Source organism: Candoia aspera, chromosome 1 (genome assembly GCF_035149785.1).
Source record: "Candoia aspera isolate rCanAsp1 chromosome 1, rCanAsp1.hap2, whole genome shotgun sequence".
Classification (NCBI taxonomy): domain Eukaryota; kingdom Metazoa; phylum Chordata; class Lepidosauria; order Squamata; family Boidae; genus Candoia; species Candoia aspera.
The window spans coordinates 94,455,766-94,472,256 of NC_086153.1; the positions used below are offsets into that span (position 1 = coordinate 94,455,766).

The following is a 16,491-nucleotide window of genomic DNA, read 5'->3' on the forward strand; positions in this document are numbered from 1 at the left end:
ACAGTGAAACCTTGATTTAGTGGACCCACATTTAACAGATCTCGGACACGATGGGCCAAATGTACTCATGACACTGCCTTTGTCTCATCCCGAGTCCATGTCTGCAGCAGCTTAATTGGTAACCTGCCTGACTAACTTGGTCAAACTCTTCCAAGATTTCCTGCTTTTTGATGCTGCTGAAGAGTTTGCCAAGCACTTTTTGCAAGACCTTCAACTGGAAATAATGTATTTCATATGAAGCTTTCTGAAGCTGGGTCCAGCAAACTAAATTTGCCCCTCAAATGAGAGCCTACAGAATTCCTCTACAAAAAGATTCTAAACTGTTTCTCTCTTCCTTTGTTTCTCTCTGCTTCTCTTTGACCTTTCCATTTGTTGGGTACAGGACTAAAGGTACTTGGAACCAGCTCTATTTCTGTACAAACCTTAGCTTTGAAGTTTGAAGGGAGAGGATCAAATAAACGGCCAATTCCAATGTTGCTTCTCTCTGTGTTATAAGAACTCCTGCACTTGCAAGCTGGGTAAACCACCTCTTGACAGTGAAAGAGTAAGCTGTGCTGCTCTATGGGAATGCAAACAACTTCTTTAAAAACAAAGATTTAGTGCTGCTTGGAAAAAATGCTGACCTATTTTTTAAAACATGGGTTTAGTGCTTTTTTTTTTTTTTGAAATATCAATAGTCCTATGCACATAGAAACTAGGAAACACAGCCAGGTTCTGCCATATGTGTATTGCTAGCTGATACAACTGGATGCATTACAGATTCTCTGCTGCTTCTACCAAAAGTTTACATGGCTGTACTTCTTACTATTTCCTTTTATGTTTCTCAGGACTCTTGCAAGAATGCTACAACTATTGCCTTGCCCAGACAATGCTCCCAAACAGTCTCATGCAACTGCAATTTCTATAGCTGTTTGTAGAATGCACCACGGTTACTTATTATTATCCTCAATGGGGGGGCAGAAGGGCACCGTTTTGCCCATTCTGTTCCAGCTTTGGAGATATTACAGACCAGGGTGATGGCAGTTCTTACAGGCAGACCAATTCAATTGCATGATTCCAGAAGTCTCCTCCAGTACATGTGTCCTCCACAGCTGTTCCCTGGACTCTTCCAGCCATGAAGTCAACTGGATCCCTTGGTCACTGATTGCCAGCACAGCCACTTCCCTGCAGTGCTACTTGCAAACTGTCTTTGTTCATTATCAATCATTCCTACATATTTCCCCTGATATCCCTCTTCCTGAGCCTGTCATTTATTAGTTGAGCAACTTGACAGGTGGCTAAGTCCTTTTTCTAAGCTTCCACACAAACTTGCCCCACTCTATACTAGGGACAGCAATTGGTTGCTTTCCTGCCAGCAAGCGTCACTTTCTGGGGTGGGAAACAAAGCGAGGAGAATCCCCTTTCCTAATGTGGCCTGCAATAAATAAATAAATGACAGCACCATTTGCTGGCCTTGTTACTGTAGCAGAACAGGATTCTACAGAACAGAAGAAGCAAATTTTCTGTTGGCTCAAGGACAGGTGCATAACACTTCAAATCAACTGTGAGAAACAACCCTAATTCTATTCTGTTTCCACCAATTCTGTTGCAGTAGAAGGAAGATAAGCAGATCCCAAATAAGTCTTTTAGCCTTACCTTCCTAAAGCATGACAGAGAAAGCAATTTTAATGTGCAATTAAAGATCCAATTTATCAGTTTGTGAACTTGGAAGCTTTTATAAATATAAGCACTACCCATGATAACTGAGTATTAGAACTGTCACTCAAAGAAGGATCAACACAGGACACACATTTCAGTTTAAATTCTAAAGGGAAGTGAGGTGAAGAAAGAGGGATTTGGTGGACACGTAGGTATGAGAAGCTTGAAGCCTAAGACAAAGGAAATCCTCCTACTATCACTGTGAACAGATATTTATTGCTGATATATAGCTACTTTGTACAACAACTAGAAGCCATGTTGCTGTGAAAGTTAAGAGAGGTTAAACTAAATTATAAACTTAAGGGGAGTGCTTTTACAGTTCTTTTGAAGTTTTATAATAAACGCTTTCTGTCTTCCTCCAATGTATGTTACCTTTTATACACACACAAACACACATATGAATACATATTACATACATAAAAAAAAGAATTTCCAAATCAGGAAAGTATTTGGTGGTGGCAGCAAAACCAATAGATGCTATAGTGATCTCCCCAGATTACTGGAATTATGCTTCAGTCTGAGGAACCAAACAAAAAAGTATCCACTGCAGTTCGGGTATGCCACACAGCCCACTTTTCTAAGAGCAATGGCTAAAGACAGGGCAGTACTACATAAAAATGCTTCAAAGACTTACTCAAAGGCCTAGTACTCATACTTGCATTCTTAATGTTAAATTCACTTGCAAAATTCTCTAAAGAAATCAGCAAAATTTTTACGCGTACTGTACATTCTCCATTTTTAGGTAGCATAGAAAAGGTTAAGAAATATATTTTCTTACCCACTATAATAGAAGATTCACAATGATAGTAGCCATTAGGTTGCTTTTTTTTCAACATTGAGCAAAGATCTAGACGCTTCATAAGTTCATCGCCAAAATAATGATTCTTGAAATTTGCAAACATGCTTGGATCAATTCTTTTTACTCCCTTGAAACATCAAAGAAAAAGCACAGTCAGGAGGAGGAGGAGGACGTAAACACCATACAATGAGTATATAAAACAGTTCATGGAATAACTGAAAAATGTGAATCTTCTGGATAGTACTAAAGTTTCTAATCTAATGAAATTTTAAAATAAAGTTGATTATTTCCTAGCTAATGACCTAATTTAGAAAACTATTACAGGTATATTAATTTATTAAGCATTAAATTTCACTGCCATAGCCTAAGCAAGTAAGGTTCTCATCTTCTTAAAGTAGCCTTCTGCATAACACTGGAAAAGATCAACACAGTGAAACCTGCTATCAATTGTAAATACCATCTCCAATAGATCGTGATGTGTATGTACTCTGTTCATTAGTACATACAATTCTTTTAATTAGTAAATAATATAATTAGCAATTGAGGTTAACACCAGACTCATAGCTAATCTCTGTTAGCTCCATGCTTTGCTGTGGTATTCCCAGCTCTTCCTGGCAGTTCAGCATTACCATGCAGGCAATGGCAAGAGTGACAAGATGTGGTATGCATTCATACTTTTTGTACTCTCCCTTTGGATAGCTGTGCAGATTAGTCCCTGCACATAAAAGCAAAAATGTGAAGCAATTAGCAAGTCCACTCAAGAGGAAATGATCCAAGGTTGACATCTTCCTCAATGTCCCCACAATACCTAGAATGTTGCTCCTTCACTAGTGGAGAAGAGGTCTAACAAAGAAGGTATGTGTACAGTGAAGGTCCCAGTAACCCATAGAAAGAGTAGGCTTAAGCTGATCACTGGATCCAAAGCCCCACCATTATGATGGAAGTTGAAGCATTCTGCATGTGTTCCTGAGAAGTGGGAATCTGATTTGACCAATTATTCATGAAGTAGGTTTTATAAGGGGATGTATTTAAAGGAAAAACATTACAGGTAGTCCTTGAGTTACAATGGCAATTGGGACTGGAATTTCCATTGCTAAGTGATGCAGTTGTACAGCGTGACATCACATAACATTAACGACAGCAATCCCTGAAGTCCCCATTGCTGTTGTTAAGCGAGGATTGCGGGTCGTCAAGTGAGCACCTTTTTGCAACTTCCTGCCAGCTTCCAACAACCAAAGTCAGTGGGGAAGCTGGCAGGAAGTTGTAAGTCCCAGGTGGCTTGCAAACAGGCCAGTAGGCAGGTAAGTGGCTGCTGCTGGGTGGGAGAGGGAGCCAGGGTGTGTACAGGTGGCCAGGGAGGTGTGGTGCAAGCACAGCGGGGCTTGGGATGTCTGCTGCCAGGTGGGAGAGGGTACATGAGAGTGTGCGGGTGGCCAGGGAAGTGCGGCACAAGCACAGTGAGGCTCAGGGAGGGTGCACAGGTGGGAGAGACTTACCCAAGCAACTTGCAGCTTTCTCTGCTGACTTCCCTACTGACTTTGCTTGTGGGAAGCCAGCAGGGAAGGTTGCAAATCACAATCACATGACCATGGGACACTGCAACTGTTTTAAGTGCAAGCCAGTCACTAACTGCCCAGATCGCAATCATGTGACAGCAGGGGTGCTGGGACAGCCGGAACTTCAAGGACTGAAGTAACTTCGAACGGTTGCTGAATGAGTGGTTATTAACCGAGGACTACCTGTATAGGGATAGGCAAAGCCTAGAACATAACTAATAATACTGAGTCATGATTCTGTGAGATGGGCGGCATATAGATGCGATTGATCGATTGATTGATTAAATAAATAAATAAATGACCAACCAACCAACCAACCAACCTACCAGGAGAAGAGCCAAATAGTGTGTGCTCTGTATATACGTGCCTGGGAACTAAGGCAGAAAGAAGTAACCTCAGATTAGCAATCTCTTAGACAAAGAGCAGGCAGTAGATCCGTAACTCTCTATCTATACTTTACTGCTCTCTTGTGGTCAGAAGGTCATGAGGTGTTGAAGAGTCAGTGCCAATGGATTTGCATTACCAAGACTTATTCATTGAAGCATCAGGATTCCAACTGTCTCTACTCTCTCCCACTAAAATCAGCGAGAAGAATTGGTGCCTGAGTTTGTGTTATTTCTTCCTAATTCTTTATTTCTTTAGTGTCATTTTTGTGAGTTCTATGTTGGGATAGAAACTAGCTTGGTTCTTTGTTATTTCCTCTGTAATCTGATTTGAGTCTTTTCTGCAGAAAGTAACAAACACGTTGTTTTAAAAAAATACTGCAGGAGGAGGAGAGGTGCACCTGCTTGCCCTACCCACAAAGCACAGCAGAATTTTGAAGGTGGCAGATTTGCCAGTTTACTCTTTTTTCTCCCTTTCCCCCTCCTCAGGACTTGTATTGTTCTGTAAATAAAAATATGGATAACAAAGTAATTTCTTACTCTTCTCCTCTGTGCTAACGTCTCTATTTCCCCCCTTTTTTCAGTTGTTTCCCTGTTTATTTCTGAATAACAGCTCTTTGGAATACCACTGTGTAGCATTTTAGATAGGATTCCAAAAATGTATTTCAGAGCTGCAAACTCAGCCTTTTTAAAACCGTTGTGTCTTTCCAGGATCAAGCAGATGCCATTCATAACAGCTACACAATCTTGAGAAAAGGTGTGGCTACTCTAACAAGTTGCAGACAGGTGCTGCATTCACACCCCCACATACTTTATTCAACTGAATCTGGAGTGCTGCACAACCTCACAATCTACTGCAAAATAAAAAATAATTACCGCCATTTGTACTGATAGGCAGGGATTTCTGCTATTATGTATGAAGAGTATTATATAAGTGAACAGAACAACCAATTGTGTAATAGTAAATGTAAGATTCAGACATCAACCTGGCATCTAGTACCTAAACAAAGTACTGACTTAATAATTATTGGAATGACTTCCTACCAGGTGATTTAACAAGTTAAAATCGCTGGAAGAAACATTAACAATCTCAGATATGCAGATGATACCACTTTGATGGATGAAAGTGAAGAGGAACTGAAGAGCCTTATGATGAAGGTGAAAAAAGAAAGTGCAAAAGCTGGCTTGCAGCTAAACCTCAAAAAAACCAAGATTATGGCAACCAGCTTGATTGATAACTGGCAAATAGAGGGAGAAAATGTAGAAGCAGTGAAAGACTTTGTATTCCTAGGTGCAAAGATTTCTGCAGATGCTGACTGCAGTCAGGAAATCAGAAGACGCTTAATCCTTGGGAGAAGAGCAATGACAAATCTCGATAAAATAGTTAAGAGCAGAGACATCACACTGACAACAAAGGTCCACATAGTTAAAGCAATGGTGTTCCCCGTAGTAACATATGGCTGTGAGAGCTGGACCATAAAGAAGGCTGAAAGAAGGAAGATTGATGCTTTTGAACTGTGGTGTTGGAGGAAAATTCTGAGAGTGCCTTGGACTGCAAGAAGATCAAGCCAGTCCATCCTCCAGGAAATAAAGCCAGACTGCTCACTTGAGGGAATGATATTAAAGGCAAAACTGAAATACTTTGGCCATATAATGAGAAGACAGGACAGCCTGGAGAAGGTGCTGATGCTAGGGAGAGTGGAAGGCAAAAGGAAGAGGGGCCGACCAAGGGCAAGGTGGATGGATGATATTCTAGAGGTGACGGACTCGTCCCTGGGGGAGCTGGGGGTGTTGACGACCGACAGGAGGCTCTGGCGTGGGCTGGTCCATGAAGTCACGAAGAGTCGGAAGCGACTAAACGAATAAACAACAACAACTCCTTCAAAATACAGGCGCATCATATATGTAACTTTAATTTAATATTTAAAATAAAATAGGCAGATATTAAAAAGTTATGCTCAGCTTTAAATTTAGTTCTAATGGTTTTTGAAGAAGCAGGATAGAAAGGGTATTGACATTTTTGAACTCTGGTGTTGGAGAAGAATCTTGAGAATACTATGAATAACCAAGAAAAATAACAAATGGATTAAAGAAAAATTAATCCAGAGTTCTCACTCAAGGTACAAATGACCAGGCTCAAAGTATCATATTTGGACATATTACATGAAGACCCGCTCTCTTGAGAAGTGTATAATCTGGGAAATGGGGTAGGAAGGAGAAGAAATGAATGAACTTGATTACAGCAGCAATGGGTGCAATAGTTGGAAGAGCTAAAAGATCAGGTCAGGGACATCATCCTGGAGAAAATCTATCTATGTGGTTGCTAAGAGTCAACACTGACTGAATAGCACGTAATCATCAATCATCATAATGGTTTGTCTTTTTTTTTTTTTGCTTAGAGTTATTCATAAATAAGTGTAATTATAGTTTTTATTTCTTCTATCAATGATTTACACAAGAACCAAACAATACTGTCAGAAAAATAAGGATATATATGAGGTCCAGTCGTAATTACTGTGTGATATATATTTCTATTAGTGCTTGAAATGTGACTGACATCTAGTGGTGCATCATGTGTGCTACATATGTTTCTTGGTATCCCATCCCTAGCTCCTTCTAGTTCCACAGCAAATATTTTAAATTAAGAACTATGGACAGAGGCTACTTAACTACCTGCAGGGCAACTACAATACAGTATGATAGTTTAATGCAATATTTGCATTCCATTAACTGACCAAGGGATTTAAATGAATAAGAAACAGGAGACAAACTAACCCTTCTAAATCTGAAAAGCTTGTCCCTTTTCGTAATTTAAACAAGAGAACTTCCAAGAACTGGAAAATGCAATCTCATCTTCCTCTATAGATTGAACCTTCCTCATCCCATGTCTGTCCAGATGCATGGAACAATAATTCATATCATTCCTAGCCCACAGAAGGTATGATTTGCAGTCCAACCTATCTGGTGCCATTAAGTTGTGGAAGATCGTGGACTACTGCTTCTCTATGTACTGCACACTGATGTGAAAAAATGTAGATACAAGGATGAGTCTGTGAGAACAAGACACCTTTTAGACTGTAAACTGTTGGGGATCGTTTTCTGAATCTGGCAGTAAATAAACAAAGTAAATAAAATACACATGCATGTATGTCACTGGAGAGAACCTTTTCTGATTGTGTTTATTGTCACAAGATTTTACTTTGTATTTTTGCTTCAAGGGTCACCAGTTGAGAAATGATCAAGGAATATGATGTATTATTTAATTATTTAATTATTTGACCCGTTAGTAAGCATTGCTTGAATTATGTTTTACAATGGAATTCCCTTTCTACTGAGAATATGAAGAACACTGTTAGCCATTGGTCTCTGTACACTGGAGCTGCTAAAAGCAAGAATAGATTTGCCCCAGGACTGAAGTTAGTTTAAAGTCTGGATGAAGAAACTAGTAGTGGGTCTGAGCACTGCATCATAGTGCTTGCAGACTTTTTGTTTTGTTTTGTTTTACACGTTGTTTTCTTCTTTACAGTTACTTTATGTCGGCCATTCAAATATTGAACCCTTTCCAGCCCCATTTCAGGAGTCTGAAACGATAGGCCCTAAGACAACTATATCATGAGGGACTGGATTCCTGCCCTCCGTTTGTTATCCCTTCGTTTATTCAGAGGAGATGTTTCTGAGGAAAAGGAAGATCTTTTGTAAATGCCTTGCTCCAAGTAAGTTCCTAGGGCCAGATTTATTAACTAACCTTCAGTCAGTCAGGCGAGCAGAAACAAGTAATTTAGTCCTCTCCCCTCAATAGGCTGGCAATGAAGCCATTTGAAAAGAAGATTTATTTTTATGTTATGGCATACTAAATGCTCCCTTGAGTTATGTTAGTTTCTTCACTCATCTCAAAGCCTATTCCTGCTAGGTGGCAGCCCCCCCCTTTTTTTTTTTCTGGCAACAACAGGAGAGAGCGAGGAAAACACACACTGAGGAACTGCAGCCTTGGGGGAGGGGGCCCTCTCTGGGATGCTGAAAGTGAAAGAAAACAGCAATTGTAGCTCTTTTGACTGGAAGAGGGGAAATTATTTAGGGATGATCTGAGGAGTATGTGTGTGTGTGTATTTCTACAGCAATTAAGGATCTGTAGAAGGATTAAGATGATTAAAGTTCTCAAGCAAGGTGTGGAAAAATGCACACGAGATCCGTGAAAAAGTTAATCTTTAGGATCTTAAGAAAACTCTTTCTTTTAAAAAGAAAACTCTTTTTAAATGGTACGATTTGGGTCTTTAGGGCAGCAGTACAAGACCCAGCTTTTCCTAGAGACTCTGTCAAAGGGAAGGGGTTCACGCTCTTTCTTTAAGGCAAATACAGCCAACCTGGAACACTTATAAGCAAAGGATCACAAAACTTCAGTGTTTGACATTTATAGACTAGAGGTGAAGGAAAAATGGTTTATTTCTATAAGCAAGGGATAAAAAATAGACACATTCAGAAAATAAATGTTCTATAACATGGGCTTTGATAGGAAAGTATTTGCTAAGGAAAGTTATTTTTACAATTGTACTGCAACAGTGTACATAGGAAACATGCTAGTGTATGTACCTGTGTGGATGCCTATATGTAAAATAAGGCTATGCATCACTCAGAAATGATTCAGAATTCAGCACACCTCGTGCTGAACACACAGGAATGCAAGCATAGCATCTCATCAAAGGTGTCTTTGTCTCTTCCAAATAATTTTCAAAGCACACACAAGACTGAAATATAATACGTGCATATAAATGTAGGAAGAAACAAATAGTATGGATTTAGGAACCATTGATCAAGTCAGTCTATGCCATTGGAATAATTTGAAAATACTGTAAATGGAGGTCCACTTTAGAAAAGGAACAGTCAGCAACACTGGGTACAAAACCTCTTAATTCTTAACAGGGTTAAGGATAAAGTGAGGTGGAAAATTAGTGTTATGCATGGAAAACGTCTATTTACAATACTGAAAAGGTGGCTTATAGATAGATGAGGAATAGATTAATACCGTTATACTATCTCCATTAGCAGGATACTTATGAGGGAACTGGTTCATGTAGAATCTGGGTACTTTAGGCTTGGGACCAGAATACATTGGGGGTTTTGTTAGTGTACTACTCATCCTGATGCTGAAGGGAATCCCTACAGAGATCATTTCAAAGTTTAGAATCATCCAGGCTTATCGTGCTGGGTGACTTCAATATCTGCTTTGGAGCCGGCTTGTCTGGAGTAGTTCAGGAATATAGAGCACCGTCACAACAGGACAGTGGGTCAATATAATGCAGCTCACATGCTTAATTTGATCTTTTGTTCTGATCAGGAAGCTGTTCTGTCAGTGAAGCCTGAGGTCTCCCCAGTGTTATGGACAGACTGCTGTCTGGTTAAGGTTGGATTAATGGCTACACCTCACCTTTGTGATGGCCCTGGATCTATTAGGATGGTCTACCCCCAAAAAGCTACTGGACAGGTGACTTGGGGTGGTATGTTTTACCACCTGTCCTTCTGATCTTTATCTGTAACTTCTAGCTGGGAAGTTATTAGAGAAATCTTATTCAGTTCTGTAAATATATTTCGGAGACATACTTTATTGTTTAAAGGAGTCAATTATTAGATATCTTAAGTGCACTGGATCCCTTAGAGATATCTCTCAGGTGGATATTAATTGCTCCAGTCTGTCTCCAATCTTTTTCAATACCCACATGAAACTTGGTGGGGGATCATCAGGAAATACAGAACTGGATGCTCTCGGTCTGATGATGACACCCAAATCTATTTCTGTGACAACTTCAGGTTCCCCTATATGCCTGCCTGCCCACCTGCCTGCAGTCAATAATGAGTTGTATGAAACCAAATGCAGACAAAATGGAAGTGCTTACTGTGACTGCCGTAATGGGGTGAATTTTTTTCAGATATTTCATTCTGTATACAAAAGCCATAATGTGGTCCACAATTGTGCAGAAGAATGATTGAATGTTTGTTAACTAAAATTTATTCTGGTTCATCTGTTGCTGTCCAGAATTTATATTTCTATAGAACGACAATATCTGTATATTTACATTAAAAAATGGTCCTACATATTTATTGTGCATAATATTTGTATTTAGATTCTCTACTTTAAAAATTCCAGATGATGGCTATTTGTCAGTTCTTACCTTAAAAAGACTATTTTTTTTCTTCCTAGCATTTTTTTCCACAGGTGCAGGAAGAATGTATATTTTCAGTTTTGATTCCAGAAAAGACTAAATGCATAAATTAAGTGCATTCAATACACTTTTTCTTCCTAGCATTTTTGTTCCTTCCTTATCTAACAATTTTACTTTAACTTTTGGAAGCCTTCCTTTAAAAAAATGTATACAGAAAGATTGTTGAGTCTCTGTATGCATGTGCATTTTAATTTTAAAGGTGGATCCAGGGAATGAATAAATGTTAAGGGTGGCCGGGACCATCAGTATGTATCTGTGTGTGAGTTTATTATTATTGTATTAATTAGATTTTGTCCTGGTCAACTGTTTTATCCTGGGCCCTTTTACTCTTTACGCTTCTAGCCTACAAAGATTATATAGTCCTGTTTTTGCACATATCTACCATAAAGGATGAGCCACTAATACAAATATTGTTTATCCAACTACACAGATTCTTGAATATCTTTGAAGTCAAGGAAAATGAGTATTGCTGCAACCTTTTCCAACCAGTGCCAGTTCCAACCTCGGCATGTCACTGAAGAAGAAGAAGGGCCATCTGAAGTCTACCTGTGTGTTTTGTGGTACGGAGGTGAGCTGGGAATTGTTTATTATGACACTGGAGACTGCTCAGTATATTTCATGTCTGACACACCTGACAATGAAGACCTCAAACTGCTTCAGAAAGTGGTGGATGAGGTATCTCCCAAATGTATATTGAGTAGTGCCAAACAAGATTCTAACATTGCAAAATTTCTGACCAATGTAGGTGCCACTGAGGAAGAAAAGCCAGGAGGCGGCAAACTAGAGGTTGTCCTCTATCCAAATATGGATTTTGGCTTGGAAGTAAGCAAACAAAGGATTCTATCAAGGCAATTCCCTTTTGTCCCTTCTCATATTACCGAAACAGAGAAAATTCTTTATTTGTCCTCTATTTTACCTTTCGAGAGCCCTCTTGCACTAAGAGCATTAGGAGGACTGCTAAAATTCCTTGACAGGAGAAGGCCTGGAGTTGAATTAGAAGATAGTCATGTTGTTGTCCCTATCCTGGCCTTTAAAAAGTTTGTATTGACAGATATTGTAAACATGGATCAAGACACTTACTGTGTACTGCAGATTTTTAAAAGTGAAGTACATCCTTCTGTGTATAAACAGGCCAGTGGGAAGAAAGAAGGACTCAGCTTATATGGGATTCTGAACCACTGTAGGTGCAAGTGGGGAGAGAAACTGATGAAACTGTGGCTCATGAGGCCCACCAGCAACTTTACAGAGCTTAATAAACGACTGGATGTTATCCAATTCCTTTTGTTAGCTCAGAATCATGAAACAATTCTGACCCTACAGGAATGTCTCAAAAATATAAAAAATGTACCTCTGATTCTTAAGAGGATGGCTCTTTCTAACACAAAGGTAAGTGATTGGCAGGCACTATACAAAACTGTTTACAGTGCTGTGTGCCTAAGAGATAAATGTCGCTCCCTCCCCAGCACCATTGAGCTTTTCCAGACAATTTCACATGTTTTCACTGATGATCTACACTATATAGCCAGCCTAATTAGCAAAGTGGTAGATTTTGAAAGCAGCATCTTAGAAAACCACTTCATCGTCAGACCAAACGTAGACCCCATAATTGATGAAAAGAAACGAAAACTAGTGGGGCTTTCAGACTTCCTTACAGAGGTAGCTCGCAAAGAACTAGAGGACCTGGATAACAGAATTCCATCCTGCAGTGTTATTTATATTCCTTTAATAGGGTTCTTACTTTCTATTCCACGGCTACCCACAATGGTGAACAAGACTGACTTCGAGATTGAAGGTCTAGATTTTATGTTCTTGTCAGAAGAAAAGCTGCATTATCGCAGTGCCAGGACAAAGGAACTGGATAGCTTGCTTGGTGACCTTCACTGTGAAATACGAGATCAGGAAACATTAATCATGTACCAGCTACAGTCTAAGATCTTGGAAAAATCTGCAGTACTTAGTGATGTGGTTGAATATACAGCACATTTGGATGTTCTGTTATCCATGGCAGTGATGGCTCGAGAGAATGGATATACCCGGCCCCGCTTCTCTCATTCTCATATTATCCACATAAAAGATGGAAGGCACCCTCTGATGGAGTTATGTGCAAAAACTTTTGTGCCTAATTCAGTGGAGAGCAGGGAAACCTATGGGCGGATTAAGCTTCTTACTGGGCCTAACTCATCTGGTAAGAGCGTGTATCTAAAACAAGTAGGCCTTATTACATTCATGGCCCTAATTGGCAGTTATGTCCCTGCTACTGAAGCTGAAATAGGAGCTATAGATGGAATTTATACAAGGATCCATAGCAGAGAATCAGTGTCTCTTGGACTGTCCACTTTCATGATTGATCTCAACCAGGTAGCCAAAGCAGTGAATAATGCCACTGAAAAGTCTCTGGTGTTAATTGATGAGTTTGGCAAAGGCACAAATACCGTGGATGGCCTCTCTCTTTTGGCTGCTGTGCTGAGGCACTGGATAACAAAAGTGAGCCGGTGCCCATACATTTTTGTTGCCACCAATTTCCATAGCTTGATGCAGCTGAAGCTCTTGCCCCACACTCCTCTCATGCAGTATCTGACCATGGATACCCATCAAGATGGAGAGGAGCTTGTATTTTTCTATCAGATTAAAGAAGGCGTGTCCACGGTCAGTCACGCAGCCAATATTGCAGCTTTGGCTGGCATGCCACCCAAAATTATTGACCGAGGAGTAGAAGTATCAGAGCTGTTTCGCAGTGGAAAGCCTATCCAACGTACTGACCATCCCTCAAAAGAGAAACAAATGCAAAGCTGCAAATCTCTGGTGGATAAATTTCTCTCCCTCGATCTTGATAATTCCCAAGTGGATTTAAAGGAGTTTATGAATCAAGAAGTGCTACCTTCTTCAGCTTCCATACTGTAACATATTAACCTAGAGTGATTTGAATAGACAGCATATGAATAATTGTAAGACACACAATAAATAAATAATAGAACTGTATGGTATAGTGTATACTGAATTGTGCAAAGGAGGAAATACATCAGAAAGAAATACTACTCTTTGCTTTTTTGACATACACAAAAATCTGAAAAATTCATAATCCACCAAACTGAGCTTCACCATTAGCCCTTTATATTTTACCAAGTGCTTGACGTGTCCAACCAGCGTGTCCCTTCTGCCATAAATGAGAGGTGACAAAACTATGATCCTGATGCTGCTAAGCCACCATACAGCTACTGTTATGGATTTGATGAACCATAAATATGTATGCACGAGTAAATTATAACTGAAATTAAATTTAGAAGAGTATTTATAGATTTCCGTTTTTCTGTGAACAAACTTGTCAATGACATGATATTTTGACACACGTAGGCTATGTGCAGGATACTTACCTTTTCTTCCACTGATAACTAATTTGTAAATTTGTGTAATGCACATTAAATATTTCCATAACACAAAAGTAGTCCAGAAAATTTACAGTGTAAAAACATTTAAATGCCAAGAAATTGGGATTAACATTCCTTTTTTAATAGTAGATTTTCTTTGCCTTATTGTGTGTGTTAAGTGTTTTTGTATGCTGGTATTCTAAAAAGTAACATCTACTATTGCTTCATGTTGGTATTACTTTCAAATGTCCCAGTTTCTTTAGCTTTACAATAGAATTCTTTAATTCAGAACATTCAGGTATTTTGCACACTGAAAAAACCCTTTATTACTGGTTACTAAATACAATTACAATCCATGATAACTTGGGTTAGTTCAAGCATAACCATAGATGGCAGTATATGATCAAGTCTAGAAGATTATATTTCTCTCTCCCTCTCTTTTCTGTTTGCCATTGCATCCAGAGCAGCAACCTATGGCTTGCATTTGTAACTACGTGTAAATCCATGTTATTCTTAAATCATTCATTATGGGTGATATTACATCAAGAATGAGATACTAGTCCTGGTTAGATTAGAATGCAAATAAAATCATACACAAACTTGCTATGATTACTAAAACTACAGTTTCATTATTTACTTTGAACTCTTGCCAGTAGTGAGATAGCTATCATCCTGTAAAACTGAGATATATTTCTTCACTCTTAATTCATAGTGAAAGAAGAAAATCCAAAATTTAGTAAGAGTACAGTAAAGCTAGAAGTATTGGGGAGTGACCCCCAATATCATTTATATCATATCAAACAAAGCTGCTAACAAACTTATTGCTCTCAGTGTATTTTTCCTAGGTTCAAATTGTTCTAAAATTTTCAACTATGTTATTTATAATCTTGGAAAAAATAATAAATATATTTCCAAAAATACAAAATGTCTTAATTCTATTTTCATGCTTTTTTAAAATATATTTTTTCTGCATCTTATCTGCAAGCATCTTCATACTGGCTACACTTAAAGTTATATTATTTTCCTTATTATTTGAGGGCTTCAGTTCTATGAACATTTACTCTGGAAGTAAATGCGAGACTGATTTCTAAGCAGACAGGTAAAAGGTTACACTACCAATATTTATGAGGATATAAATGAAATAACAATTATTTGATTTTACCTTAAATTAAAATTAATGCAAACAGAACCTACATTTATGTAAGTTTGTGTATAAACCAATATATACCATCCTAATGTCTTACAACTCAGGGCAATTTACATACTCCCTTTTCCAGATTCTCCATTATAAAATATGTATAATTATTAATGGGATCAAGGCAGAGGTCTTTCTTCCATTTAACAATGTTGGATTGTTGTCTGTTGGATTAGATTTCAACTGTGAAATAATGTCTGTATGATTTCCCTGATAACAGAACAAACACTGGTGTATCTGTCACTTGGCTACATTCAAATGTAAAATCATATAATAACATGTGGACAGTCTAAATCTTTACAGTGCGAGCTGCCCCTCAGCCATATTGTGGTTACTTCACCTGCTTTTGTAGTTTTGGGGATTTTGACAACTTCATGAAGGTCAAGTGAGGCTTAAAAGCTTTGTCATCTATGATGATATCTTTTTCTTGAAACATCTTCTTCACAATTTCTAGGTAAAAAAAAATGGAAAGGAAATCAGAGGATGAGACATACCTGTTTCATGGAAAAAAAGAAGAATCCATTGAAAAGAGAGAATATTTTAATTTATTTCTAAAATTAAATACAGCTAAACCATATAATTTCACACTTGTAACATTAATTGCACAAAACTATTGTGCAGATTATTTCTTGGTGAAAGCTGGAATCCTACCCACCACACATAGCTATATGGTGATACACAAGGGTTATCTTATCTGAGATCTCTGTCATACTTAATTTTGCTATTACTGGGGTGCCTGAGAGCAAACTGTCAGCTCAAATCTGCTTCAGGAATACTAATGCTGAATCACATTGTGTGCTAATCTTAAATATATTTGGCAAGTCAGTAGTAATGCAAATCGTATTGTGACTTTTACAAAAGTATGATCAGGCAGCAGAACAATTTTGTTTCAGTCTACTGCAATGTTGTTGTTTTTAAATCTTAGACTGATCTGTCAAAAGGTTGAATTTTTTTTATTATAATGACATATTTAAAATAGGAGACTGGAATTGTAGAACCACAGAGCTGGAAGGTCCACTGAGTCCAACATCCTGCTCGGTACAGGAATCTAAATCAAAGCATTCTTGACACATGGCTGTCTAGCCTCCACTTGAAGACATCCGCTGAAGGGGAACCCACCACCTCTCTGATTCCACTTCAAAGTGCTCTTAGTGTTTTTTCTCACATTCAACTGGATTCTGCCTTCCTGTAACTTAAAGCCAGTATTCTGAATTCTGCACTCTGGACAGCAGAGGGGTTGCTCTTCTATATGATATCCCTCCAAGTATTTGAAGAATGCT

The 16,491-nt window shown here is 38.6% G+C and overlaps 2 protein-coding genes across 4 annotated transcripts in view; one reads left to right on the top strand and one right to left on the bottom strand.

Annotated features, from left to right (window-relative positions):
- The window catches only part of AKAP7 (A-kinase anchoring protein 7), an 87,439-nt gene that overhangs the window by 27,530 nt on the left and 43,418 nt on the right, over positions 1-16,491 (bottom strand). For all 3 annotated transcript variants that reach the window (XM_063310093.1, XM_063310101.1, XM_063310084.1), the window contains 2 exons: positions 15,552-15,661; positions 2,477-2,624 (listed from right to left, as the gene is read on the bottom strand). In XM_063310093.1, the coding sequence (XP_063166163.1) occupies positions 2,477-2,624; positions 15,552-15,661 (258 nt within the window). The remainder of the gene's footprint in view (positions 1-2,476; positions 2,625-15,551; positions 15,662-16,491) is intronic.
- Positions 11,111-13,906, top strand: MSH5 (mutS homolog 5). The gene has a single exon (XM_063291049.1). The coding sequence runs from the start codon at positions 11,111-11,113 to the stop codon at positions 13,550-13,552; it is 2,442 nt and encodes an 813-aa protein (XP_063147119.1). The 3' UTR covers positions 13,553-13,906.

What these genes read in the sequence shown, in the direction of transcription:
- MSH5 (XM_063291049.1), top strand. Translation starts at nt 11,111, where the DNA reads ATGAGTATTGCTGCAACCTTTTCCAACCAGTGCCAGTTCCAACCTCGG.